Genomic DNA, 25065 nt, shown 5'->3' with positions numbered 1-25065 from the left:
AGAATAGATTTTAAATTCTCACCCGTAAGAGTATTTAAATCTTTAAAAATAAAGTTTTCTATTCTGGAATTATGCCAAATTAGTGAAATTGATTATGTTACTAAAATGAAGTTTAGATTCTCTTTGATTAGCTTGCACCATTTGTACTGGTTTAACCTGTTTCATTTAGAAAGTGTCCACTATTTTAATGAAATTATTTTTCGTTTTCACTTCAAAGTTGAGGTTTTCTGTTTGAAAAAGAAAAAAAATATATATACACACACACAGATATGCACGCTTATCTTCTTAGATCCAAATTACAGTGTTATAAATGGTTTTCTGCCTTTATCAGCTTGCCACATTTGGTACAGCTGGATGTCTGCCACATCCTGCTGTCTCAGGGTAACACCGACGGAGTAAGCAGCCGCCTTTTCATTCAGATTTTGAAGTTGTTCTTACTGCTATTAACATCAGACCAAAAGTGGCTGTGGTGTTTTATGGACTCCTCTGAAGGCAAGATCCCTTCTCCAAAGCCTGTGTAATCTAAACATCCCTCGCTTTAGCTTCTCGCTGAGATTGCAGGCTCTGTGTAATCCCCCGTATTTATTGCCTTCCAAATTCCACTCTGTAAGCGTCAAGAGTTTATATTTCACCCAGTATTGCCAGCAAACTGTAATCTGAGTTTACATATGTGTCACATGAGTCATTTTTCAGCTTTTGACACGGCTCACCACCCAACTGAATAAACGAGGCCAAAACGTCCAAGTCGGCTTCTCCTCAGCAGAGAGATAAGGCAAGACACCGTCGGGTGTGAAATTCGTAGCCCATTTCTCAAATGAGTTTCTGCAACAGTGAGTTCCCATATGATGAAGTAAAGCATAATGCATATGACAGGCAAGCGCTACTTGCCCTGAATTACAACATCTATACAATGCTCCTCTATATAATAAACCTCTACATAGGGGTAAATCCTGAGCGTGCTTAACAAATAAGCTGGAAAGGAAGGAAGAAAAGGACCTTTTTCCTTTTTCCCCAGTTTAGCCTCTTTGGTATGCATTGCCAGAAATGAGGCAGGGCTCCGATTTAGCACACGCCGCTAAGAAGATTAGGTTTGAGGGAAGGGGAAAGGAGTTTATTGCGGTTAATTTGCGTGCCCAGGCAGCCCTGCTCTGAGCGCACGGTGCCGCCTGTGCCGGCTGCCACCGAACGGCCACAGCTGTGTTTCCTTGCCGGGCCACCTCCCCCTGCGCTGCCCACTCTGACGCTACCTCTCGCGCCTTCTTCGAGGGTAAATGCTCCACAGGGTCACGTTTTTTTCTTGCTGCTTCGCTGCCGGGAGCGGCAGCGACAGCCTCGGTGCAGCCGGCAGCAGCAGACGCTCCCTTTCATCTCTTCCTACTTTTGCAGCGACGTTACCTTTGAGGCGTCCCGCTGGCGGTAGCCATCCTGTTATGGGTAGAGTCTGTCAGACTGCTGAGAAGGTTTGAAAGCACCGCTCTGCTTTGAAGCCGTGGCTTTTGTACCGTTTACAAGATCGCTTCAGCCCCGGGAGCTTTGCTGTCATCTTTTCTGCTCCGGACCCGTCGTTTTGGAGATGCTGAGGGTGCGCCATGCATCTCGCCCGGCACTCCCTATCGCCGGATGCAGCCCGCGCCGGGGAGTACCCCAGTGGGACCCCACCGTTAAGGGGGTGGTGCCCACAGCTAGAACGGGTGTACAGGGAAGGAGCTGTAGTGCATGCACTTACAGCTGAGCGAGTAATAATAGAAGGCAGAAAGGAGAAACAGCAGAATGGGAGATTAGGAGCTAGCAACGGGGGGGGAAACAAAGCTGTTCTCACCATTTCCAAATGGCCGCTTAAATACTGCCAGCGGGGAGAGAGATAGTTATCGTCTTGAACCTGTTCTCTCACCCAGCTCCTCTCCCGCAGGCCAAAGTCAGCCTCGTCCCGCACCCCGTGCGTCGCTGAGCTGGCCCTCAGCTGTGACAAGGTGCCATACCTCTGGCTACGCTGCCTAGATCTGGCCGCGCGTGTGAGCGCTCCGCGTGGCTTAGCGGCTTCTGACTTGGTAAATAAGAATCTCCATCACGCACTTTGTGCTCGTCCCATCGATAATGCTAATGAGAGCTGAGTGGATCAGCTGTAGGCTGCCTGCTGCTGAATTTAGCCCGTGACAAATCTGAATTTGTTTAAAAACCAAAAACGAAAACCAAAATGTAGAGAGATGGTGGGGTTTTATTCATGGGCTGGAGATAAAGGGCAGTGAAAGATGTGTCGAGATTGTTTAATGTATTTGTGCTTAGACAGGCAATGTTACTGCTGCCGGTTTGCCTCTGGTCTCCCACCTTTTCCATGGGGAATTCTCAGGTTTTGCACCACTGTAAGTCTGATGGGGAGACCTGGGAATTTAATGTTTGTAAGGGTGGGATGTGATATCGGTGCTGCCAATAAAAGCAAAGTATGATGGGCTATTCCTTGTTGGACTGAAGTTTGTGTTGTCAGCTAGCTCTGCGCCCCGAAGTGCAGCAGTTACCCAAGTGAGTTTTGTGCTAGCACATCTTTGCCTCTTCCACATCATCATTCTAAGTGCCTTGATATTTTTTCCAGTTCGTTTTCATTGTTGTTCTTCTTTTTTAATACAACCCTGTACTGTTAAATAAAGTAATGAAGGCTACTTGAGGGGAACCCGATTACAGGGGGTGCGGAAAGAGCGCAGAGGTGTGTCTTTGGTTTGCGCGACCTGAGGAGGCGAGGGCTGCGCCTTCCGTCAATGGGCTGAGCACGTGTCCCCCCGCCTGACGCTATAAGCGTCCCGAATGGGCTCAGTTCTGCTTCTCCTCTGTTTTCCATTCAGGGTTTGAACATGGGCACCCAGCCACATGCTGTGACCAAGACAGAGATCCCCGACCATGTTCATTACACCGTAGGAACCTGTGTGCTCATTATTGGCTCCGTTGGCATCATTGGAAACCTCCTAGTTCTCTACGCATTTTACAGGTACAAAAGTTCCTTTTATGGTTAATCTCACTGGCCTTGAGGTTCACGTGTGCCTATGTGCAGATGCTCTGCGTTTGTTTCCTCTTGGATTAAATCTCCAAGCAAAGGCTGACAGCAACAAACTGGGGGGGGGGGGAGACACCCCCCCACACACATGCACCCACGTGCATCGCTGATAACCTGGGTGTAAACTCCTCATGTTTTAAGAAATCAAAGAAAATGAGAAAACAAATGCCTTTTTCTATAAACAATTCCACTTGAAAGTTTAAAGAAAAGTTTAATACTTTTAGTGATAGAAACCCCAGTCTCCCTGGTGCAGGCTTCTTCATTCACCCTGTAGAATTTGCAGAAATACTTGACAAAAACTGATGCTCTTCCCAGCAGCCCAGATGTCCTGGAAAGACCAAGAAAACAATGCACTGCATGAAACGAGCTTATGCCATCAGTGTGTTCCCTGCTTCAGGCAGATCATAGGATTTCTGTCAGTTTGTGTGCTCTCTTGTCTTCTGACAGTGTAAAAACCAGCCAAAGCTACTGCAGCTACAGTATGCAAAAATCTCATGTGGAAAAAAAAAGAAAAAGATGCCTTCTATCCCACACTGTGACGCTGGATTTGCAAATCCTTCTTGCTCACTGCTTGCTGTCATCACGCATGGTGACGTAGAGGGGGCTTACAGTGGTAGAAACACCGGTGGGGTTGGGAACCAAGCGTTAGTTTCCTGTTCTTAAATGTTTACGACAAATAAATTCGTTCAGTCATTTTGAATAACTGGCTTTTAGTATGAGATAGAGGAGAAACTGAATTCCCTGCAACTGTAGATACTGTCGTGATTTTTGAAATGCAGTGTAAACTCTCCATTTTTCTTGAAATTTGTTTGGTTCAGTTGGTGTAATAAAAGCATTAAACTGTCCAAATAGGAAAATCTCCATAGGCAGACGAGCACCTGCAAAGGTGTGAACTCTGCACCCCCTTTCACCCCGTTGCTGCAGGCAGTTATGAGACCCAAGATTTTGTTAGAATTGCAGAAGCATTGAGAAGGCTTTCTCAATTTCTCTCTCGGTATTTCTCTATGAGCATGAGGAAAGAAATTCATGTCAGCTGCAAATACTGATACTTTAAAACACATCAGAGAGGCCTCAGTTTTTCAACTTGCTACACTGAAGGAAGCATTTGGGGGAAGAGAAACAATTTTTTCAAATTATTGAGAATTACTGCACACAGGTTCAAACTATTAGGAAATACTGCCTGCAGATTCCAAAGAGCAAAGGTATTTATAAAACCCTGCTTCCTCCCCATGTCTCACAGAGTGTGCCAAGTCACTTCTTTTTGCATTACATGTACCTGACACTGTGAAAAGTCCTGAATTCAAACTCTTGGTATCGATGCTCTTCACTTTGCCAGACAACAAATAGTGATTCACGTTGAGGGACTACTAGTTCAGCGTTACGCCTTCTCAGTATATCCCTCAAACGCGCAAGTTTTAAGGTAGATATGGGTGAGCTGAATTCACAAATTGATTTAACCTTTGTAGCGTGACATAATATTTGATCAGAGCAACAAGGGCATATTCGATCATATAACCCCAAGTAAAATTGCGAGGTTCTTTATCATGTGGCCAGTATCTTTATTCCTTTTAGCTAGAGCCAAGGGTAATCTTGAATACCAGCCAAAAGTTTCCTAGGAGGTCGTAACTCCAGATATCCCTAAGAATTGAGACTATGTGAGGTGGTGAGATGTGGGGGGTGGAAAAACTGGAAGTGTTTGTTTGTTTTCTTTGGATGAACTTTGCTTGCAGACTGGCTGCTGCTTTCACGCTCCTCGTTGTGGCGTTGAATGTTGCCTGTTCATCTGCAGCCGAGTGCTTTTGTTCTCTCGTACGAGATAGATGTATATGAGCAAAAGCATTTTCTTCAAATCTCTGTGCATGCTCTGCTTGTGCCGTAGCAGTTTGCAAAGGGTCATTTACTTAGTGGTAATGTGGTGACTCTTCAGGTCAGCAGCTTTTAAGAATTCACCAAAAGCAGGTCCTTCAGCCCGGTAACCTACTTAGGTCCCGGTCTTGTGCAGTGCAGGACCCGTTCAGTGTTACTGCTCTTATAGGGACCTGCTCTTCTCCTGAACAAATCCATGTTTTTCTAAGACAGCTGGACTTCTCCTCAGTTTGAAGAGGAAATGATCCTTTTTATCCCCCCTGCCATTGTCAGTCACCATTTTGAAATGACTACATCTGTAGCTGCAGTAATGGACTCATGGTTAGCAATTGTCTGACTGTAAGTAGCCACCGATTCCAACACAAATGATAGTATTTGTTTATGCTAGTAAGAAAAGTTCTAAAGTTAACTGTTCACTTTGACTATTTAAAAATCACATATTTCTCATGTTTTTAAGCAACAAGAAGCTGAGGACGCCCCAAAACTACTTTATAATGAATTTGGCTGTGAGTGACTTCTTGATGTCAGCTTCTCAGGCACCCATGTGCTTTGTCAACAGCTTGCACAGAGAGTGGATACTTGGAGATATAGGTACTTTTCAACACTAATCCGTACCTCACCAGCTCTGCACTGTCTGCAGCCTATTTTAGCCATAACAGTCTTGGTTTGTGCCTTGGAGACAGCAGCACAAGACTCTTGAGTGACAGCCCAGGTTCTTGACATCATCAGTCAGCAGGATGGCACATGTTTTGTGTTATAGGTTTGATTCTTACACCTTGCTTTGCAAAGAAAGGAGTCAACATCAACATGTATCATGTTATCCTTTAACTTGTAAGGGCAGATGCTATGGCTGAAGATAGGTAGAAAAGTTCTTTTAAGTCATAAATATTTTTTTCTGTGTTGGTTTAAGAGAGAGTTAATATTTTTATTTAGAAATGTATGTTGAGATCCATAAGCATGCTTCTAGGAATCTCACATTTAATTAAGAGATTCAGATAACGATAGTTAATTGAGGACTCGGCAAATATAAGCTCCTTTTTTTCCAACTGCAAAAAAGAAAAGGTGATGCATGCTCAAATTATAGCTGAAATGTGAGTATAGTAAGTTCCTCAGAAGGTTCAATGCTCTGCTTGGTACTGCTTATCAGATCTTTGGGTGAAAATTTGCACCAAGTAGTGGTTGTGTATTGCTGGAGCAAGCCCAGAGACAATGTATTATTTAGCAGCACAGAAGGGGCTCTTCTTTAGTTTGAGGATGTTTTTAGTCTTGCTTATCCCCTTAGATAAAATCGGTGTAAATTATCATGCTGCCACAAATGAAGCCATTTATTTGGGTTGAGTGGGATTTGGTCCTTAATTGCAGGTTACTTATAAAGACTTTAAAAGAAGTCTGCTTTAAGGCTGAATTGGGTATTTCAGCTGCCTCCCGTTCCCAGTGGGCTATTGTCCATAACCACACGGGGTGACGCAAGATCTCAGAAAATGAATGATCCTTCAACACAGGTTTCTGAATCAGATTAGGGACAGCGTAACTCTACAAGTTCTCATCTGCTAGCATAATTCCTGAATGCAAAGGTGGATGTAAAAACTGTCAGTTCTTTTAAAAAGTGCTCCTATTAAATATAGGAGTTGGAGCTAGAGCTATTTTTTACAAGCATCAAATTTAAACCACTTCTACACTTTTAAGCCACATAAACCAAAGTCATTTTTCGAAACATCCATTTGTCATTAGCGGACAGATGTCTGCTGCAGCCTGTTAAGATCAATATATTGGGCAACAGTCCAGGAAAATGTAACTTTAATGAGATTGGATTTTCTTTGAGGCAGTTTTCCACTGACAAAAGGTTCACAGTTGTAGCCTGCAGTGGAGAGTAGGACTTGCTAAATACATAGGTTTGTATTTTATTAATAGTTGTGTTTTTTCTAGTAAACACTTTATAATGAAATTGTGAGGCTAAGAAAATTCTTCTACTGGGAGTGAAGTCCTGAGCTAGGAAAAAGTGGGAGGTTTATGGTGGCAGCCTCTGAGAGAAAACGTGTCTGTTTTAAGAAAATCCCTGACATTGCCATTTTCTGCTTCAGGCTGTGACTTGTACGCTTTCTGTGGGGCACTCTTTGGAATAACCTCAATGATGACTTTATTAGCTATTTCTGTTGACCGCTACCTTGTGATCACTAAGCCCCTGCGATCCATACAGTGCACTTCAAAGAAACGCACCATGCAGATCATCGCTGTCGTGTGGCTGTACTCGCTGGGATGGAGCGTGGCTCCGCTCTTCGGGTGGAGTATGTTGTCTACTCTCTATCTCTTCTAGCGTTCCCTACGTAGTCTGCTTTTGCCTTGCTTAGGGGATGAAAAGATGAGGGTTTTGATAAGTTCTCGGGTGGATGCCTAGCCATCACCTGATGGTTTGTTGTTGTACCGTATATCTGCACCTTTTGCAGTGCAGATGCCCTCCTCCCCCTTACCCCCAGGTTGTATTCAAGCAGAACAAATTGCAGATGGACTATTAGGTGTACTAGCCTGGCAGTGAGGACCTCCTCTCCACATGCGCACTGGCACTCTCAAACCACACGTATAATACAGCTGGCATAGCTTCGAAGACTGTGTACAGTACGGGGTTTGTTTTAAGTGCTCAGTTGTTGGATCAGCAACTGCGCAAGCTTTGGGTGTATGTGTGAATAACGTACTCCATGTATTTCATAGGTTCCTATGTGCCTGAGGGCTTGATGATATCCTGTACGTGGGACTATGTAACCTACTCCCCTGCAAACAGAAGTTACACCATGATTTTATGTTGCTGCGTGTTTTTTATTCCCCTGATGATAATATTCTATTGCTATTTATTTATGTTCCTGGCCATAAGACGTACTGGCAGGTAAGAAATGTAGCTGAAATACATACATCTTGCTTTTCTTGTATTAGAAGATTTTCTCAATTTCTTTAGCTGCAGAGAAAGCTGAATAAAAAAATTAATCTGAACTGAAATTGGAAATAAAGTAGCAGATCATTAACAGCTGTAACTGGAGAAATATTTTTGCCAATGTAAAAACTGGAATGAGTGAATGTATTTTGGGGTAGGGACAGAAGTCTGGTGGTTCTAATCTTAGCCCAGAGTGTGGTAATTACAGTACATCAGATAATTCAATAGTTTGGATTTGTATTTCAGATTTTCAATACAAAGAGCACGGTCCTTGTGCATTCCAGCACAGTTTTCAGCCCCAAGGGATGATAAATAGCATGTAGCAATGGGGGCATCATCTGCCTTTGAGCTGCTCCATAGCAGTCCTCATATTTTTTGAGTTTTATTTAAGGTAGGCATCCCACAAAACCTTGTGGTTCACTCAAGCACCACAACTGCATGCACAAAATCTGGCTATGCTTGTTAGGAGTCTTGCCCCCGCCCTCCCCCATTTTTGGTCTCTACTAGAAATAAAAAAAATCAGCAGGGTGTTAGATCTGTAAAGTAACTTCTTTCTGTCAGTTATGTTTCTCCTAATAAGCACCTGACTTATCTTTGGTCTGATCCAACGCCACCTGAAGTTGTGAGCCCTTCCCGCTGCTTGTGGGAAGCATTAGCTCCAGTGGCTTTTCTCTGCACCTATCTGCAGGCACTTGTTGAAGTCATTTGGCTTCACAAGGTTAAATTCCATCTTTACAAACATGCGTAGCTGTATGCCTAGGTCGAAGCTCTTACTGAACTCTATGTTTGGCCTTGGTCTTGGTTTCTACTGCGCTTTGTGCATGCGTGTTTGATACCAAGCAAACGAGCAAAGAATGCATCCTTTAAACAGTGGTGATGCGTACACCTCTGAAAGCACAGTGGCCACAAGATTTTTCTATGCCTTTTCCTCACTAAAACAGTAAACTCACTTTACAGGTGTGTTCACAGTGCAGCAGGAAGCAGTTTGTTACCCTGCTGGCTGGTTATTACTGTGTCTTCAGCCTGATATGTATCTTCATTTAACAACACTGATATGTAAAAGTTGTTATTTCTATGCTAAACGATATAAAATGCCAAACCATATAAAATAATTTTTTGCTAAAGTTTGTCTGATGCGAGAAGATAATTTGATGGGACATTTTTTGGCAAAAATGTTAGGACTGACTGTTATATTCCCCTGAAAATACTCTAGTGAGTAAACCTGGAGTTTGGGGCCATGTTCCTCAGAGTAGTCAGGGTATTCCAGCACATGTTACCTTGTGAGCTGGAATTTCTGCAACCTTGAAGAGGAGAAGCCATCAGATTTCAATTCGTACCCAGCTGTGCCTTTGTTTGCTCTGAGAGCAATGAAGGCAGGGGATACCAATTTCTTCAACCTCCCAACCTGAAACCCTCTTTGTGTCAGGATAAGAGAGGGAAACCCCATCCTGTCGTCCCAGGGGCTCTTCTGTCCCGGTCCCACAGGCAAACAAAACTCAGACAGAATGCCTGGGACCATTTTACTACATTAATTATCTTCCAGAGTTTTTAAATATCAGAGGACAAAAGAATAGTTAGAGCAGGGAAAGGTGAAATCTGCTTCATTTTGCACGTTGCTGAGAACGCATTAGAGAGACCGCACCTCGCTTTTTCACCCTCCTGCTGACATATCTGTATTTTTTCCCCTCACAGAGATGTTCAAAAGCTAGGGTCCTGCAGCCGGAAATCCTACCTCTCTCAGTCCATGAAGAATGAATGGAAACTGGCAAAAATTGCCTTTGTGGTCATCATTGTGTTTGTCTTGTCCTGGTCTCCATATGCTTGTGTCACCTTGATTGCCTGGGCAGGGTAAGTGGAAATGTAGTCCAAAGAGCATGGGTTATTCTTGAAATATAAATATGATTATTACTGTCACCCACAAGAAGCAGATATCCCTTTTGAAAGGGTTTTAAACAGTTATTACATTAGAGGTGATACTGCATTCTTCACTATATCCTTGTGGAGGAAGCCAGAAAAGGGATTGTTTGTCTGTGTATTTGAAAACTACTATGAGTTTATCTGCATTTTTGGTACACGTTGTTTCCTCTCCCCCATGAGACTTTCTTTGTCTGAATTGGAGGAGTTACCTCATTTCTCTCCTAATAGCTGTTCTCTGAAGAAGCTCCCTCCATACACTGTTGCCTCTGACAGAGGGCAGAAAAGGGCTTAAATTCCCAACCTTCACCTCTGAGCTCCTGCCTTCTGCCAACACACTCTCAGCTCAAAGGGACCTGTTGTCTTGTCAGTGCACTACTTTGTTTTCAAGGTCAGGTCGGATGGGGACTTGAGCAACCTCATCTAGTTGAAGATGTCCCTGCCTATGGCAGGGGGGTTGGACTAGATGATCTTCAAAGGTCCCTTCCAACCCCAACCATTCTGTGATTCTGTGATATTAGTTGTAATTATCCTGCATTGACATTGATCAGACATGACTGACTGGGGGAGCTTAAAGTCAAGAGGAGAATATTGGATTCAAACCACTTCCAGTCCTCTCTTCCTTCTGCAGTGTTTGCAGCTGAGTCATTGACACCCATTACTGTGCAGCACAGATGTCGCTGCTGAAAGATTTTTAGGTTTGATTCTGTTTTCTTTTTTATAGCGATTTCTTCTCCCAGATAGTCAGTGGGGTTGTTTGGGGTTTTGGTTGGGTTTTTTTTTTTTGCCTAGTGTAGAAACAGGGAAGGTGATTCTTTGTGCTTCTGGTCATCCTCAAATAGATAACTAATTACTTGTATGTCTTTCATCTTCTCCAAATGAATGAAACCAAGCACACATTGTCAAATGCAAGCCTTTCATCTGAGCAAAGAATGCATTTGAATGAAATAATGTTCCAGGGCTATTTCTTATCAACAGATCACAGCACAAAAACAGTCAGGAAGAGTAATATGTTTTAGTAATTTAGTATTAATCCATGGCATAGCTGTGTATAATGTTTTTGCTTTGTTTTAGTCGAGGCAACACCCTAACAGCATATTCCAAATCTGTGCCAGCAGTTATTGCCAAAGCTTCTGCAATCTACAACCCCATCATATATGCAATAATTCACCCAAGATACAGGTACAGTAAACATATAGGTATGTGTATAACTGTACATGCAAATGTGTTTTTTACAATGAAAGAACTATCCCCATCCCCTCAGCCTCACCCCATGTGGTGCTAAAACTTCTTTTCCGAAGTCAACATTTTATTGAGAAATGTCCTTCCAGCTTCAGCTGAGAAACATGTTCAAGCGCTGGCAAAGTCAGTCGCTTCTGTTAAAACTCCTAAAACACTTGGTTTCCAAAAATCCATCAAAAAGAGTTTTTGGGGGGGTTGTTTTTTGAGTTGTTTGTTTGTTTGTTTAACATAAGGAAAGGGATACAACTCCATTGTGTTCTCAGCCCTATCTCCAGCCTTAAGTGGGCTCCTAAAATTTTTTTCGTCTCTATGACTCACAGCAGTGTGCTCAGAAGAAGCTACACCTCACACAGAAGATACATCTCAGAGCTTGCAATTTCCTCCCACAGCTGTACGTAATCTCTTTCTGAAACATTGGCAGTGAAAAATCCTTTACTATATAAAAGGAGAAATGCTTGTAACAGAACAGCTATTTGGCATATCTCTAGATTTTTCAAAAATCTTTTGAAATCTTTCAAAGTATACCTACCGCAAAGGGATGCTGCGTCAAAAGTTCGAATGAAACACGGGGATACCGTGGTGATAAATGTGATAAACGCATAAATGCCACTAGATGGCAGGGTTAGTTGTTGGTATGAGATTTGTCTCACCCAAGAAGTGGAAAATCTGCTAAATTCTAGTGCCTGAAAACTAGGATTTGGGAGCTGGAAATAGAGTTCATTGTTTTGAATATCTGATGAATGACAGTGTGGTTTTAAGAACAGTTGAAGTTTCTCAGAAGGCTGATGGAAATACACCCAGAAACAGTGAAAATGTATTTTATTTGAAAGTGTTTGCTATCATAACTAACACCGTTGTGCATCCTCCAAAAACTTGAGTCCATCTTATTTTTTGAAACGTGCAGAGCATTTTGTTTAGAATAGGAGAATAACTAGTCTCTGATGGCTTGAAGAAGTTGAATGAGAAGTTTTGCATGGCTGGCTGACACATTATGAACTTGCTTGGTTTTTTTCTGATCCAAAGCTATTGTGTCCAGTGATCCCTTATAATATATTTGCAGCGTCAAGTGAGTGTTTTCAAAGCAGATACTATATAGTGAGCTGCTTCAGTTAGTCTTTTTCCTACCAGCATCGGCTTTTCTATGTAAGATTGTATTAAGAAAAAGGCTGGAGTCCACAACAGGATTTCAGACACTTTCTTAAAAGGTGTTTTGTTTTATTTTTTCCCTGCTTCCTAATTTGTATTTCTAGACATATCAACAAGAGAAGTGTTTATGGAGTCGTTATGAAGACATTTCATAGACTTGGGAGTCATCCCATCAGGAAAAGAAGTAATGTTGGGTCCCTCACGATGAATCAAGCATGCAGTTTTAAAACTGAAAAAGCAGCTACAATACACCAACAAATCAGCTGGTGAAAATATGTTGGCAGGACCAATTTTGCTTGATCAGTGATTAATGAATATGTATGTAAAGATCAGGGTTTCTGGATAATTTCCAAATCTTCTAATAATTCATGTTATGCCTTGAAATTTTATCCAATGACGGATAATGGGTCAGTCTGTTCAGGCCCAAGACTTAAGGGTTTGGGTAGGGGATGAATTGCCATTTTGTAGTAGAACTACATTGTAGAATACTCTAAACAGAGGTAAATCTAAGCTATTTTCCAGATCTTTCTAGAAAGAGGCATCTAGAAATCAGGATCTAAAGAGTTCAGGTATGGCTCAAACCAAAGTTGTACCACTACCAAAGCAAGATTCTTTTTTTTTGCACAGAGAATTGCTGTCACTGCATCTTAACACCCCAACAAATCAAACAAGTCTTTTTGTGGGGTTTTCTTACCTTAAGCAATGGAAAAAAAGAGTACATAACAATCAATGTAACTGAAAATACATTGGTGACATTTGTGCTAGCACTTGGCTTTTAAGAACTGGTCTGAGAGGTTAATTGTTATATACCCCCCTGCCCACCCACTCCCCACCAGTATAAACGGAGAAAGCCATTTCTCTCCCTGGCAGGTATCATTGGAAGTAACAAATGTAAGTAAGTAAGGAAAGGTATGCAAAGTTCTAATTCATGAAATGCTGTTTTGTGGGGGAAGAAAGTTTCCACTCCTTTAACAGCCTGTACATGACAGAACATTACTTAGCTGTGTTAGAATTATTGCAGAAACTTCTTTAGATTTCAGAAATTTTAGGTTTTGTAATCATTTGTTTATAGCAAACAGGGAAATTCTGCATCTACATGTTTCCAAATTGCTTCCAACTGAAGCACAGTTATACAAAAATGATTTGTTCAAAACTGCTCCATTACAAATAACTGAATAATCATGAATAATTTTGATTTGCAGTATTTTCTCAATACTTTTCTTTGCAACTACTACATATTTGAATTTGGGTGACACTTTTTATTTCAGAGTATTATAAAAATATCATCAAATAAGCACCTCTGTTTATACCTATTTTATATTTCACACGTACAGTATTAAAACTCCTTTCAAAATCTGTACTTTCATCTCAGCCCACAAAATTTCCCTCAACAGTCCTCCCGAATGTTAGTAAATTGAAACTCTAGTCCCTCAAGACATGAAAAATGTTCTTATGTTGTCCTTGAAAATTCACCATCAGACATACATTTCCTGAACGTCCAGCGTGAGGATGTCTCTGCATGAAACCCCACTCAATAAAAAGGATGGTATGTTTTCCACCAGCTTGAAGTTATTGAATAGTTAACAGTCCCAGGTAGGCTGTGGCAGACATCGAAAGCTACATCTATGTCTGAGGAAAGTGGTTCAGCTTCTCAGCTGGGGAAGAAAGCTGGCAGCTGCTTTTTCAGCACCAGCTGAGGTCTTCAACATGAAAATGAACATATGGGGGCTTGGCATTTTCTTGCGTCCTGTGAACCCTTGCTGATTCTCAAAACTTTTTGGGTTTTTGCACAAAATCAGCTCTTTTGTTTTTATCCAGCACAATGTGGGCAGCCTCCCGCATCCCCACGCAGCTCGGTGTGGCCCTGGAGCTCACCGGCAGGCATCTTGGCAAAATCAGGAATGGTGGTGCGGGCAGAAAGCTTTCTTCAGTCCTCATCTCCACCGTAGGCACAGAGCTGCTTGTTCAGTTGCTTTTCAATTTAGAGAGGAAAGACATACAGAAGTCTGGTATACTGAGAGTGGCGATGATGCCAAATATTGGGGTTTGGTGGTGGTGGGTTTCTTTTTTTGTTGGGTTTTTTTTTTTTCATTGGCGAACTAGTGATCTCATCTTGTGATCCCAGAATCAGGTCTCTCAGGCTTTGACATGTGTGATTTTTTCTGAGAACAGAAATGATGATTTAAAATGTACTAGATACTCAATAAACCTGGTAACTATAGAAGCAAAGATTTTACAATCTACATCCATTTGACTTACATCTCAGTGTAAAGTCAATATACTACCGTCCTCCACTGGTCCGTAAGTCCTGCGTATCAGCTGTTTTCCATATGTCTTGTTGCTGCCTCACTTCTTGACTCGTTCATTTAGTTTTGTGCCAGTATTAGCTTCATCTGTTGGGCTTAAATAGCGGATTGGGAGGTGCTGGGGAGGTGTTATACCAAATGCATCACCCTTCCGTTCCTCGGCGGCAGCTAGGCGCGAGGCCAGCTGGCCTTGCGCAGGGGAGGCTCTTGGGCTCTTCTGCTCCATGCAGGGCCAGGGCTGGGCCAGAAAGAAGGGACTCGTGCAACCATTATTATTTAATGGATAAAGTACGTTTTATGTGGGGCCTAGATCATCCTTCTCCTCTGTGCTTGTACAGAGTGTTAATTTCCAATAGGAGTTTACAGGAGCTGCTGCAATACAAATAAATAAACAACAATATCTGATTCTTCTGTCCCTCTCCCTCTTCCTTTTTTCCACTCCTTCTGTGCCTTTGCACAGAGAAGACCTTCGTACCAGCTAACTTGAAAGTTTTCTGAGTTAACTTTTGAATTAAATCAGAAGCAATCATGATCTTCAAGATATTATCCATGCAGCTCTTCCATGCTTCTTTTGGTTCAAGGCCTGGAAGCCACCTGTTACTTTCCTTTCAGCCTGTTGAGTAGTTTCCACTAGATATACCGTGCTGTTTCCATGTAGTCTTTAAGACCTCCTCAATCGAAATAGAAGCCATGCTGAGGTTATGGAAAGAGATGGTACATTCACCACATGATTTTCGAAGCTGTGTCATCAATGTGCTATGTCTTGGGTTTTTTCCTTCTCCCATTTTCCTTCAGAAAAACCATCCACAATGCTGTTCCCTGCTTGAGATTCCTAATACGAATATCGAAGAACGACTTCCTGAGAGGCTCCATAAATGACTCATCGTTCAGATCCTCTCTCTCCAGCCATCAGTCTCTTGCTGGCAGGACCAAGAGCACTTGCATTTCATCAGTTTCCACTGGAGAAGCTGTAAGTCTTTTCTTGTTGCGAAGGAAAGTGAGTATAATGTTTCTCTGACTCCCAAGGAAAGTAGATCTATAAATACATATTCAAAATTAGAGAATGGAAAAGAGGGGGAGGTAGCTAAATTTTTTTTTGAGTCATGTGAGGTCATTTCTGCAAAGGCTTTCTGGGAGTTCATGCGTGATGATTTCTGATCAAAAAAAGCAGCCAGGCCAGCATATCTGTGTGATTCAGATGCTTGCTGGGACCATGGATGTTCAAATTAAGTCTTTAATGTGAATTAAAAAGAGCCACTGTCAGGCACTCCACATGTCACCAGCACTTTGCTACATGATTCAGTGTCTGGTGGGGCTGGAGGACAGGAAAACAGTCTTCCATCCACAGTTTTCTAACCTATCCAAAAGCTGTCTTATTATTTTAAAGGAAACCCATTTTCTGTAGGACAGGAAGCTTTTTGATTAGTTTCCCTCTATTTTAAGTGCGGGGAGTGGAAGACACCTGCACCTGGAGCTAGGTGGGGTGTCACCTGGAGCTAGGTGGGTGTGACCCCTTTCTCTCCTTCCCAACCAGCAGAAATAAAGAGAATCCAGGTCTCATAGCAGTAGGATTGAGGGAGTTAGAAATAAAAAGATCCCTTTGGGCTCTTCACAGCCCCTCTTGGCATGACCTCACCAACCTCTCTAAGTCACAAGAAGCCAGCCTTGCCCACCAAGGCGCTGGGAAGGCAACTCCTGAGGTAGGGGTGGCAGCAGGGGCTGAGCTGGGGCTGGCCCTCCTGGGGACCTGCGCTGCTCCACGCTCAGCTGGGGCATGTGTCACCTCCCAGAGCGGCGGCTGCAGTCGGTAACCTTTCACGAAGGTGTAAATCACCATGATGGGTTGAGTGGCAAACTCTTGGCTCTCCTCTTGAGCCAGGTGACAGCGGTGTGGGCAAGGATGGGGCTCAGTTATTTGCATTGTAACCTGCAGGCTCTGCTTTCAGGGTGCTGTCGCTAAGAGTCAGGCCATGGAGCTACGCTTGAGTGAAATCATAACTGTGTTGAGTATTTTTGGGAAGACTGGGATCCTTGATTTGGAAATGAACCTAGGACCAGCAGGAAAACCATCACGAGCAGTGCACCGTTCTCGAACAACACGATTTTGCACTGAAGTTTCTGCTGGAGAATGGAAGTTGTTCCTTCCAGATAACAGCACTAGGGAGATTTCTGAACTCTTTCATGGCAGGCAGACAGCAAAGCAAACACACCTGAGCAAAAAATGCACTGTTCACCGGGAAGCCAAGTGGTCCCAGCCAATGCTAGCACTGTGCCCAGGGTGCTGACAAGAAATTCAGGTCTTCTGGCTGTGAAATGAAAAAACAGATCAAAAAAGCCACTTTAAGTGCCTGAGGGGAAGGCTCACTGCCTGAGCCCTAAAGAAACACAATCTATCGCATTACAAAAGACAGGTTACGTTGCAGTCCATGCTGCCGCCTCTCTGGCACGTTAACCACAGAGCTGCATCAGGTAGGCTTCCAGTTAAAATGACTAATTGTGCGTTACTGGGTAGCCTCAGCCGCACAGCTTGTGAGGTTGTGAACTGCTTGGGGACAAGGATCCTCTTCTACTTGGTGCCTGTATATCATGTATCCCAGCAGCATTCCTGGTTATCATTAAACAGCCTGCAGGTTACCGTATCACAGACAAGTACTAATGATGATAATTAAAGATCATGAAACCACTTAAACGGGGTGTGTTTCGGCACTCAAAACTAGCAGGTGTTTAAATACCATGCAATCGACAAGCTGCTTCTCAGGAGAGACCTGGTCTAGAAGTGACAAGCTTTTTCTATAGTGTTTTATAAAATATGTCTACCATAAAATTTCTTTTAAATTAAAACAAATAGAAAAGTGAAAGGCCTCTCTTAGCCCGCGCACAGCCTTTTTTAGTGTACTATTGTTCAGATTTGAGCCCAAGTGAGTTTGAAGTGTGTGATGGGACTCTTGTGGAGTGTGATACTACTGTACCACACCACACAGCACAAGGATCCCCAGATTTGCTTGCCTAGGCTTTCATAGTCTTCAGGGCATGGGGAGCACCTTTATGTTTATCTGGTTGCTGCTATATTAGGGCAAAAGACCTTAATGAGAAAAAAAAAAAAAAAAGTGTGACACTTTCTATGGGCTATGAAATTTAGCGTTTGTCTTGGTTCTTGAAGATATAAATAAATGTATAAATATTTCTGTTGCAATGTAAATGAAAATGAGGTAATCTATCCTGCTGATTTAATTCCATTCGCAGACGGCTGATTACACAATGATGCATGAGAGTATCAACTGCAATGATTTCATAAACTGTAAGATACCCAGATTATCCTTGCAAGATGAGGTTAGTATATGCAACATGTCAATATCCTATCATAAAAAAGAGTAGATTTTGTTTGGGATTGCTTAACAGGTTGAGCAAACAGAGCACCCACACATATCTCTATCCCCCTTGAGATCATGGGGACTACTTGTCTGCTTACATTAGTGCTTCATTCACCGGTTGTAGACAGCATGTGTAGTGACATGGAAATATGTTGACATAATTTAAAACAGGGAGGCTCCTCGTTTAAATTACTTCCAAACTTTTTTGCCCATTTTACCTTTCAATTTTCCTTGACTTAGAGTTTATTCCTAAATTCTCTCTCCATTAATCCTTTCTTTGATGTCAAATTAGGTAATTTCTGCTATATCACCCATCCTGAGCCAAGAAGCTTTCTGTTCTTCACTGTTGGTCACTACTTGGTTTTGGTTCATTGGGGTTAACAGGTTATTGTACGTGTTTGATTGGGGTTGCCATTTAAAGAGGCAGGATAGTGTGGATAAGAGGCTTCAGGCTTTGGCACAACTTTAGCTTAGGAGTCTCAAATAAAACACGCTCTGTTAGCTACGCACAACACCGTGTTATGCCGAGTTGAAGCAGCCAAAGGTAATTGTTCTTGAGGCAACTGACAGCTCAGTGCAGCTGTACAGATTTTAGCTGAAATGGCAGCTGCTGAAATAAAAGCTAAGCTCAACGACTCTCACATGACAGCAGCACCGAGTGAAATTTGGGAATGCTCCAATAAAGTATTGACGGGCAGGAATGACACCAGCAACACTGTAAAAGATGCAGCTGTTGCTACCAACACGTTCCTCTGTGTGTTACGTACGTGTTAGTGTAGGGAGCCAACATATTAGTGAGTCACATAAAGTTGTATTTACAGTTTGATTCTATAAGGGATGACAAATAAACAGGTGGCAACACATAGATGTATGAGCAAGGTGATGCAGTGGCATTATGCACAAGCTTCCCACTTGCGTGGAGCGCTATCTATCCATATCGAAAAGATGGTGTGGAAAATAGTGGAATGATCTCATCATTGATACTCAATCAAAAAGTCACCACAAAGTTAGGGACGATGGATGGTCTCTGCCCAAGCCTGTAAATGGAACGGCGTGGTTGCAATGTCACTATTGTGCTCTATTACTGGCATGCTTTTGGAAAACTATTGCAGAGCCCACCCGTTGCCTCCCATCTGCTCACGACGGTTCAGAGAAGAAGGAAGCTCATGGGGCTTGAGAAGCCCTGTGTGTTCTGGATATCCAGCTGGGATGTATACAAATGTGGTTTTGGACCTGTGCATGTCCACAGTTTTGTACCAGCTGATGGTCACACAGAATGCCATAAACCATATCAAACAGATGGATTGTACTTGCTGCCATCTTTAGACTTCAGGTTTTATGCAGCTATAAGCATTGCACACGCAATGAGATACAAAAAGGTGAAAAACATCCTGGTGAAAAGAGATTAAATAATTTTTCATTATTTCAAAGATTTTTTTGGTTCAAAAAATAGTCCAGGGTAAGTGACGAGATTAAATATCCAGCCTCTCCCCGGGGGAGTTTTGAGTGTGAGACCTGTGTTGGAACAGCTTTAGTTTTCTGTAACTGTGCACGGTTTCTGCTAGAGTTTGAGAACTTTTAGAATTTGAGAAAGGATGTAACTGTGTGAAAACCTTCATCATTTATGATTAGACCTGGAGCGATGTAGAGCTTGACCCTGTAGAGCCAGCTCATAAGAAACTGCAGCCTCGACGAAGTCATTCTTTCTCAACAAGCGTGAGACAGGAGAAGAGAGACCTGCTCCCGAAGACCTGCAGCTGCGATGCAGCAACTGCAGAAAAGGTAAGGAAAAAAGTCCCTACTGGGGACTCTCCATTTTACTGTTAGTCTTGCTACAGTATGTCATCTCTGGAATAATAATTCAGCCTTTATACCGATGTCTTTCATCTGTAGGCATTATCTATACCGATTACGATGTCCTCTTCAGCTTTGCTGTAACTTCTTTTTTTGTGACTAGCAAGATTGTCAATAATGCCTTATTCACTTTTTTCACTGATATGTTGCCTGTTTTTGGAAAGCCAGCATCAGCTCATAGTGCTAAAGATGTGTTAAAGCACAGTCAGTAGCATCAAATGTAAGAAGCTGACTTCTTTGCCTCTTTGCATGTTTGTCTACCCCAGCTCCGGTTTCTCCTGTCCTTACCCTCATGTCTACATTGTGGCAGCCTCCTTTTATTACAAAGTCAGGGTTGCAAAACAGAGTTTGACATGATAGAAGCAACCCTTTTTTTCTATTTTCAGTGTACATTAAAATGTTTTATTTTTGTTGAGGGGGAAGACAAGGAAGAAACTCCCATTTCTCCCTAAGGGTGGGAGAGTCTGGCAGCTGCCACCCTTCCCTCAATGAAAGAGAAGACGGTGAGTACTCAGTGCATCTTCTGTGGATGCATCGCACTCATTGCCCAAACCGCTGAGGTTTGGTGTCATGTGGTTGAGGAGCACCCTGTTCCCTGAGGAACTGCTGTGGATGGGAGCAGTAGGTCACCCACAAGTCGGCTTCTGCCAGAACTGTATTACCAGTTTCAGAACAAGTATTTGTATGGGTGGCACAATGGTAAGCATGGATCAGTGCTGTATTTTCAGGAAGAGAAAAGACTTACAACCCCCTGCCTCTGGACTGAGTAGCAGTTACTTTTTGATGGAGGCACCCTTTCATGGGGTTACTGTAGGGTGTAACTAGGGTGTTACTGTAAGCAAACACCCACACCTTGGGCAGCTACAGCATCTGCTTCTGTCCCCTGTGCTCCCTTCCAGCTCTGAGGCTAATCGTCTAAAGACAGTGTAGTTGAAAGCAGGAGCTGTTCTGGAAATTTCCAGCCATCTTATGACCCAATTCTTGCATGCTTCTGCCCTTTCGTCTTTCACGTGTCTCCTTAAGATCAAATCCTGAGAAATGTTGGTCTTTTCCTGTAACTGTTGTGAATAGTATTGATGGAAAAACAATGGCTTCAAATGCGGCAGGTGACATGGGCTCAAACCTACTGCCCACCTCTGCTGCCCTCCATCAGTAGCCTAGTGTGTCCAAGGTTGTAGGCAAGTGGCAAAGACAAGAGATTGTCTCCAGGTGCTGGAGAACCACCGACTTTAGGTCTCACAAGGAAGTAGAAAGAAAATAAATCCAAGGTGGTTGCATAAAAGTGTTCAGTAATACAATAAATACTTCTGTATTCTGCAATTTAGTAACTGTGTAGCCTCCAAAAAGGCTCAGACGCTATACTTTGTCTTTGAAAGACATCTGTTGGATTATTTTGATAAATAACCTTTAAACAGAGTACCTTCATGCTGAGGCTTTCAGTGGTGTTCACTGAGATGTGTGGAGTTTATTTACATTGAATGTTCAAAGTCTCATTTGCTTTTCTCAATATTTTCAGCAAAGATTCCTGTGTGGTGTGAAGGTCCTTTGTGTGTCCTCCTAAATGCGTGAATATTCATTCTGTCAGAATAAATATTTATTTGTCATGCTCAATTAGAGTTTCAGTATAAGGCCACGCATATATGCTTAAAAAAAAATCCCAACCAACTGTAAAGAAACCCCACTGCATGTTTAGATATTTATTTTAATGTTTTAATAGCATTACTGGATTGTCTATGACTGAATTCCAGTCATGGGACTTCCAAAAATGCTCACTTATGGAAATACAAGTATGGATTTGGGAAGCGTCACCTACCTTTTTGATTTAACAAAATATGATTTATTTATTTTTTAGGAAAAGAATCTTATACTTCCTTTGCTTTCTTTAAAAAGACCATCTCAACTACATCTTAAAAATTTACGTACCTGTAAATTCTTTTCACTGACTGAGATCAGGTCTCCTCAATGCACAGTTGCAGATGGGTTGTCAAATAAGAAAAGTCATCCCTCGAGTGAAAGTAAAAAAGCCGATCAACGTCCTGGGCTTGGTGCTTCCCAGAGCACAAAAACACCTGGGACTGTTTCCTGTGCTGCCACAAAGATGTGATCCAGCCTGGTGACTTACTTAGGATGGTAGCAGACTCGATGTCGACTGACACCTGGAAACCTGGCGCAGCAGGGCAGAGGCCTCCTTGGAAGCAGTAAAATGCAGTATTATGAGGATGAGATAGGTTTGGATACTTGATTTCAAAGGAGAGTTGCCAAGTGTGCTCTGTGCCTCTGGGTTCTGTGTCAAGGGAATTACCCGGCGTGAAAACTACCAAAAAAACCAACCTTGGAAGTGGTATCCTGCCCACAAAGCCATATCCAAAAGAAACTCGTCCTGCTGCTGCGCTGAGAACAGCAGTTGAAGCAGTGGGAGTGGTTTTAGGTTTGGGGGTTTTTTCATTCTGTTGTTATCGTTGGTTTGGAAGAAGAGACTATTCTTCTCTACCAGGTTGAATTAAACCACTTTTTTTTTTAGTATGTTGTGCTTCCCTCCGCTTGGGTAGGTACAGTGGCTGGAGAAATCGTTATCAATAGGGATTGGTAAATGATTCCTGCTTGTGGAGTAGAATTACATTATGTTGCAGTATATACCAGTATCTAATTTTAAAACCAGACTGACAGAGACAGAGGAGGGGAAGAGAGAGACCAAAAGTTCTGGTTTGTTTTTTTTTCTTTAAAAAAAAACCAAACCAAAATTTGTGTGAAAAACAAATGTTCGGTTTTCTGTCTGTAAAATCAGACTAGACCTATGCTATGCAGTAACATTCTGCCAAACTACTTGCTAATACTGAGAAGATGACCCCTAAATGTTAAAAAAATAAAACAAAACCAAAACCAACCAAATAAACCCTTCCCTTTTTGATTTAAGGGACTGTTTAGTTTGTCAGTATAAAGGCAGTATCGCAGGCCATGGGCTAGGTGGAGACAAAGGGGGCTGAGGTTACAGCCCCTGCTGGACTGTAATCAAGCTAGAAACTGATCTAATATTTTTAAAAGATGTTTCATCACCAAACCCCTATAATTCCATGGGAATTACATGCCTGAATGCTTTGAGAAGACTAAAGTTAAATTAATGAGGTTTATGACTGCAACAGGAATATCTGCAATAGAGGAAAAATTTTACAAAACTATTAAGAGAAGCTCAAGCTATGGAGCAACTCCGTGTAGATAATTAATACACTTTACACTCATATTAAGAGAAATATAGAACTATAGCTCTGAAAGATGCTTTATAACAATTTGAGTAAAGCTTAGTCATACTCTGATTCCACTAGGCTTCATGGGAATACACGTAATAATAATGAAGTAAAAACTGCACTGCACTTTAAATGTTGATTTTCCCCAGGAAGGAGGGACTTCTACCTTCCCTCTATATCTGGCACGGTGATTTTGTAACCTTAACTGTCATTTTCTAAAGCAAGCCAAAACTGATCACTCATGTGTCCCATTGCCAGTGTGTTTAAAAATTAACTAACACTTTCCAAGCTTACTTAGTTTTCTCTGGTTTTGCATACTGTGCACGAAGAGTTACAGAAAGGTCGCAGGGGAGTTGCCATCAGGGCCAAGCTTAGAAATTAGAGTTCTCTCAAAATAGGCAGACGGGAAATGTTTAGCAAAGCAAAATCACAGTCGCTGTTTTTCCCTTCTTTTTTGGTGGAAGCACTGTCCAATGTATGAATGCAAAGCCGCTGACTGACCTGAGGCAGTAGCAGGAGCTGTTTGGGGACAACATGATAGAGATTGTCACAAGGATAATGAAACCCTGGGCAAATAAAGCATACAGTGTGCTTGAGTCTTATCTGACATCTCTTCCATGAGAGAGAAAGTACAATTATCCGGTACCTTGAGATATGTTAAAAATGGAGAAATATTTTTTAAAACATAAAATAAGTCAGATATAGGAATGGCCTTCTCTTCTCTTTTCTTTTTGATCTCTGCTGATCTTTGAGCATGTCTTCTTTTGCTTTATTTAACATCCTGCTTTCCAAGCTGTAGATGTTAACACATCATGATTTTTCCCTCTTTCTAGACGATGATTCAAGTGTTTAGAAAATGTCACTGGTGACTCAAGTAGCCACTAGTGGTAATGAATTTCAAATACTGGTTTCCATAGTCATACGCTGCATGACAACACTAAGGCTTATGTCTCTGCTCTAGGTTTCACTCTCCTCCAGCTGTTTGGAGAAGGTGCTTGGGTGGTCAGTCCTGCGCAGTCCCCCTGCAACACTCGTGACCAACTCCCTGCGAGCAGCTTCTCTGCCTGTTGGTTTGAATAGCAGCAGTGTCAGCAGAGGAGACTTAGACACTTCACAGATGGCAACTCCAGAAAGTCAAGTTAAGAGAGTCCTGGACTCTATCATTAGCAATACAGTCCCTCACATCATCATCTTTCCTACCTCAGAGACCAACCTATTTCGAGAGGAACTGGAAGAGACCGAATTATTCCACTTCAGTGACAAAAAGGCCAATCTGCTGGACTTGGAAGGGCTTAGCTCATCCATGGAGTTCCTTGAAGCTGTTGAGAAATTTCTATCATAAGTTTGTCAGAAGAAAACTTCCTGGTAATTGTTTTCTTGGCATCTTCTCCACTTAATTATACCAAATAACTGAAGCCTTGTAGGTTAGATCAGCAGATTTTTTGTATGTTTATACAGTAGTCACCAGGCAGCCCTCAGATTTATCTTTGTCCAGACCAGCTCAGGCATGGAAACAGGCGTTCTTTCAGATTGTGCTGCAGGAAATGAGCAGTGGAAGATCTGGCAGCGTGATCGAGTGGCACTGGTCGAGTCAGCTGCCTGCCTCATGGGGCCCTGATTTGTAACCACAGATGGAGGTGCCAGCAGAAGGAAAAATGGCTGAGAGCAGGGGCAGCTGGCAAGTTTTTCTGCTACCTGTGCATGAAACAGCATTCCTGTTTTGGCAGCTCTCTTCTGGACAGCGATGAGAAGCACCACGAGACCACAGCTTCCACCAGCCCCAGCAGTAACGCAGACAGCTAGATGATCTGAACTGTCTTTTAATCAATTATTTTCAGAGTTGATTTTGTTGGGGGTTTTGTGGTTTGTTTTGGTTTTTTTTTTTTAATAGGCAACTTGCTAAACGTAAATGAACAAACTGATGGTGTCACTGGGAAGTGACTGCTTGCTTCTGAAGTTTAGTGACAGAAGTCTGGATTTTACCTCAGCATTAGCACAATCACCTGAATGTTGAAATGCAAGGTGCTATATGCTAAAACATACACTACTACCTGTAGAAGAATTTAGAGCACCTTCAGAGTCACAGTCTTGATTAAATACGCATGGATCGTAATGAGTCTGCGATAAAAAGGGTGAATGTTCATAGCTGGCTTGACAA

The 25065-nt window shown here is 42.4% G+C and overlaps 1 protein-coding gene across 1 annotated transcript; it reads left to right on the top strand.

Moving 5' to 3' along the window:
* Nucleotides 1–1589: 1589 nt before the first annotated feature.
* LOC309404415 (melanopsin-like) lies at nt 1590–24249 on the top strand (the record flags this gene model as incomplete). Its single annotated transcript, XM_081998886.1, has 10 exons — nt 1590–1736; nt 2835–2977; nt 5367–5500; nt 6991–7194; nt 7616–7787; nt 9525–9680; nt 10821–10928; nt 15236–15410; nt 19444–19593; nt 23869–24249. The coding sequence occupies 10 exons, from the start codon at nt 1590–1592 to the stop codon at nt 24247–24249; spliced, it is 1770 nt and encodes a 589-aa protein (XP_081855012.1).
* Nucleotides 24250–25065: the final 816 nt, after the last annotated feature.

The sequence above is a fragment of the Phaethon aethereus genome (genome assembly GCF_964289735.1).
Source record: "Phaethon aethereus genome assembly, chromosome: 4".
NCBI lineage: Eukaryota > Metazoa > Chordata > Aves > Phaethontiformes > Phaethontidae > Phaethon > Phaethon aethereus.
The sequence above is the reverse complement of the archived record's forward strand: the minus strand, read 5'-3'. Positions and strand labels throughout refer to the sequence as shown.